This window comes from Protomyctophum parallelum (genome assembly GCF_964188405.1).
Source record: "Protomyctophum parallelum genome assembly, chromosome: 18".
Lineage (NCBI taxonomy): Eukaryota > Metazoa > Chordata > Actinopteri > Myctophiformes > Myctophidae > Protomyctophum > Protomyctophum parallelum.
In genome coordinates, this window is record NC_139716.1 from 16169883 (window position 1) to 16174882 (window position 5000).

The 5000-nt window shown below is 41.6% G+C and overlaps 1 protein-coding gene across 1 annotated transcript in view; it reads left to right on the forward strand.

Annotated features, from left to right (window-relative positions):
* pltp (phospholipid transfer protein) overlaps positions 1 to 5000 on the forward strand; it is a 17952-nt gene that overhangs the window by 2419 nt on the left and 10533 nt on the right. The window contains exon 2 of the mRNA XM_083788669.1: positions 4453 to 4579. Within this exon, the coding sequence (XP_083644795.1) occupies positions 4468 to 4579 (112 nt within the window). The 5' untranslated portion in view covers positions 4453 to 4467. The remainder of the gene's footprint in view (positions 1 to 4452; positions 4580 to 5000) is intronic.

Genomic DNA, 5000 nt, shown 5'->3' on the forward strand with positions numbered 1-5000 from the left:
CTTTCCTTTCCTTAGTCCAGTTACCCTGGGTAAACATAGTACCTTTCCTTTCCTTAGTCTAGTTACCCTGGGTAAACATAGTACCTTTCCTTTCCTTAGTCCATGTTACCCAGGGTAAACATGGTACCTTTCCTTTCCTTAGTCCAGTTACCCTGGGTAAACATAGTACCTTTCCTTTCCTTAGTCCAGTTACCCTGGGTAAACATAGTACCTTTCCTTTCCTTAGTCCAGTTACCCTGGGTAAACATAGTACCTTTCCTTTCCTTTGGGTCAGGAGTGGGAGTGCGAATTACAATCCCATTGTAATTGTTCAATTACAATAAGGTAATGGGTGGTCGAGTCCTGAAAGGTTTTGGAACCCCTTATATGCAGTGGTTTTCATGTAGCCTACTGCAAACGGTGACAAATAAGACCCAGACTATGTGTACAGTACAGTTACAGTATTGCCAGGTGTTGTTATTTCCGAGGCGTTACCTTATAGCTCTATTCATTACTATAGGCTATACTTCAATTACTTCCATAGCTTGGTTGGCATGATGAGATGATTGGCCCAATGGTCTTATAAGTGACCCACCTCTATAAACATTCAATTGAAGAACAAATACCTGTAATAACAATGACACAGATGACGATGATGAGGCACTTATAGTCTTATGTTATTGAATCCATCTCTCCATCTCATCTCTCTCTCTCTCTCTCCATCCATTCATCCATATCTTTCTATCTTTAAAAATACGAGAACATCTATCAATGTTTTTTTATAATCGATTTACCTATCTATTGAATACTTTATTAACTGTTTGCAAAGTTTTGCAAAGAGGATGTTTAATCAGTGCGTTTCCATTGAGGTTCAATCATCCAGAAGATGAAGGCATATAATAACATCAGTGCGTTAAAATGTATATAATAAAGTATACATTAAATATAATATCGCCTGGTGCGATCGTCAACAGCGCTGCCTGTGTCTGCTTGCAGTAACAGCAGCACAGCCTGCCTGTCACTCAAGACGGCCGTGGCCACGCCTCCGTCCCCTTTTAAGGGAAATGGAGGTACGCTACAGCAGAGAAATGAACCAGAGAACACGTACAGTACAGGTCGCGGTGCGTCTTGTTTAGAATTCGTAATTCTGTTTCGAACGACACCAACGAAAATCTAGAATCAGGTTATATTCTCGTTTTAAATACCTATTTCTAAGTTGTTTCTAAGCAGTATTCAGAAAACGAACCGTATTCTATGTTTTAATTTACCATTTCTATATTTGACAAACAGTTTTCAGAACACCAAACCGTATTCTGAATACTGTTTGTCAAATGCGAAATTAGAATTCAAATGGCCGTAAAATACACGGACCGGGTTGCCATGGCAATCAATTGGCTCAGGCAGAGGCTGGAAATTACACAGGTGTGGGAACTTAGGCTCATTATAGGTCCACTGGCAGAGTCTGAGCAGAGCCCTTTGTGGCGGTCCTGGACAACCGTGTATCCGACCGACTCAAGGCCGGGAACTGCACTCCCTGTACTGTGGTGGTGTGGCACGCCGCACGCGTGTGTCGAATTTGAAGTCGGTGGGGTGGTTCTTGAGTTACGTAGATTACAAACGTGCACGCGTACATAAAGACACTCGCACACATGTCGTACTGTACGTACAGAGATATGGTGCATTTATTGTAACATTTAAAAACAACAGAAGTTGACCCAAAGTGCTTTCCATTCAAAACGACACCTCAGAAACCTCATAAAATACAGCATATAACTAAGAAACATAAAAGCAGGTTGTACCGGTCAGTACAACAGTATCAGACTGTGGTTGTACCGGTCAGTACAACAGTATCAGACTGAGGTTGTACTAGTGGTCAGTACAACAGTATCAGACTGTGGTTGTACCGGTCAGTACAACAGTATCAGACTGTGGTTGTACCGGTCAGTACAACAGTATCAGACTGTGGTTGTACCGGTCAGTACAACAGTATCAGACTGTGGTTGTACCGGTCAGTACATGAGTATCAGATGTCTTTGTAAACAGAAGTAATGTAAAAAATGTTTAATTTCCTGGACTCAGACAACATGACAACATGATGTTCTTGTTGCTGTGATGGGGTTACTGGAGTTCACATCAACACCGGAGGTCAACGGCTGAGTCCAACCAAAACACATGGGGGGAGAGAGAGAGAGAGAGAGAGAGAGAGAGAGAGAGGGGGGGGGGGGGGTAGGAGAGAAAGGAAAGATAGAAACAAGAAGAAACAAAGAGAGAAAAGGATGAATATAAAGGTAGAATATAAAAGGATGAATATAAAGGTAGAATATAAAAGGATGAATATAAAGGTATAACAACAGAAACAGGAGTAAGTAAAGCTCAGCTCAAGACCCACTTCTACAACATTGCCTTTAAGTGATCTTATGTTTTTTGTTATTCATGTCCTCACTGTATTGCATTACTGCTTGTTTTTCTTTTATGCTTTGCTTTTATTTTATGCAGTCATTTTATTTTATTCTCCATTGTTCTGTTAAGCACTTTGAGCTGTATTTGATGTCATGAAAGGTGCTATACAAATAAAGTTTTATTATTATTATTATTATTATTATTATTAGAGAGGTTTCCATGGCAACCAAAGAAGTACAACTTGTCTTTTTCCTCCCTGTCTGCGTACAGACAGACAGACAGGGAGGGAGGGAGGGAGACAGACAGGGAGGGAGGGAGGGAGGGGGAGAACAGTATTCGTGGAAGATTCGTGGAAGAACAGAAAACAGGAGGTGACCTCACAGAGTTCACCATCCTGGGGGTCTTTCAATCATCTTACTAACAACAACCCATGGCAGACCACTGGCCTATGGGATGGGACCCCACCCCCATAACCCCTGCTACTGTCTCACACTCCCTATAAGGACCCCCCAAGGACCCCACCACCATAATAACCCCTGCTACTGTCTCACACTCCCTATAATAATAATAATAAAACTTTATTTGTATAGCACCTTTCATGACATGAAATGCAGCTCAAAGTGCTTTACAGAACAATGGAGAATAAAAGAAAAGCAAGGCAACGACAGTAATGCAATACAGTGAGGACATGAATAACAAAAACAAAAAAAAACAACTAAAAGATCAATTAAAAGCAATGTTGTAGAAGTGGGTCTTGAGCTGAGCTTTAAAAATGTCTACAGAGGCTGCCTGACGAAGGTACAGAGGGAGCTTGTTCCATGCCGACGGCCCGTATGAAGCAAAAAGCTGCTTCCCCGTATTTTTTAGTTGCCATTTTTTAGGCAAAGCGAGCAGGCCAGCAGTGGAAGACCTTAGCGGGCGGTTTGGGACATATTTAGGCAGGCAGTCATGTAGGTAGGAAGGTGCGAGACCATTGAGAGCTTTATAGACAAGTAAAATAATTTTAAAATCAATCCTAAAAACAACCGGAAGCCAGTGCAGTGATGCCAAAACTGGAGTAATATGTTCTCTCATCTTAGTTCTAGTTAAAACTCTGGCTGCTGCATTTTGGACAAGTTGTAATCTGTCAGTTGTTTTCTTAGGCAGTCCTGAAAAAAGTGCATTGCAGTAATCAAGCCGAGAAAAAACAAAGGCGTGGATTAGCGTTTTTGCATCGTCCAAGGACACATAGGCTCTGATTCGTGCAATATTTCTAAGGTGAAAAAAGGCAATCTTGGTAACATGATTAATGTGTGAATTAAAATTCAATTCGGAATCAATAATAACCCCCAGGTTCTTTACTGTACTGTTACTTTCTACAGTCAGGTTGCCAAGTCTGCTTAATATTGATTCTTTCTGCTCACTAGAACCGATTATGAGAACTTCTGTCTATAAGGACCCCCCAAGGACCCCACCACCATAATAACCCCTGCTACTGTCTCACACTCCCTATAAGGACCCCCCAAGGACCCCACCACCATAATAACCACTGCTACTGTCTCACACTCCTTATAAGGACCCCCCAAGGACCCCCACCACCATAATAACCACTGCTACTGTCTCACACTCCCTATAATGCGGCCCCCACCTTCACTTAATGTGGCCCTCACGTTAATATCAGAACACTGATTTGATATAGTATTGATTTCAGCCGATCTACAAGCTCAAAATGCGTTGCAGTACGACGCGTTTTGAGCTTGTAGATCGGCAATATTTTGCAAAGACAGTAGTATGCACTGTGGCCCCTCTGGAGTGAGTGTGGAAATATAGTGGCCCTCGCCATCCTCAAAGTTGCCCACCCCTGAGAGGAAGGCAAGGCGAGCTGACCTTGAATATGACATTGCACTAGTCTCGTCTCGGACATGCAACACAGTTTTCTGTCCCACAAACGAGTCCAGACAGAGTGGTATAGGGTTGCTAGTTTGAATCCATCGTGTGTGTGTGTGTGTGTGTGCGCGCGAGTGTGCACGTGTGTGCGTGCGCGCCTGTCTGCAATGCATGCAAGTTTGATTTTCTGTTTTCTTTGTCATTCAGTTTCCGTGGCTCAGAATGACTTCCTGCCTGTTGCCCCTCCTCTTCCTGTTGGCCTCGCTGTCTTGCTACATGGCCTCCGAACCGGCCGGGTGCAAAATACGAATCACCAAGAGAGGCCTGGATATGTGTAAGAAAATATATATATACATATACTATACAATACTATCACCAAGAGAGGCCTGGATATGTGTAAGAAAATATATATATACATATACTATACATCACAAAGAGAGGCCTGGATATGTGTAAGAAAAAAAATATATACATATACTATACATCACAAAGAGAGGCCTGGATATGTGTAAGAAAATATATATATACATATACTATATACTATCACCAAGAGAGGCCTGGATATGTGTAAGAAAAAAAATATATATACATATACTATACAATACTATCACCAAGAGAGGCCTGGATATGTGTAAGAAAATATATATATACATATACTATACAATACTATCACCAAGAGAGGCCTGGATATGTGTAAGAAAATATATATATACATATACTATACATCACAAAGAGAGGCCTGGATATGTGTAAGA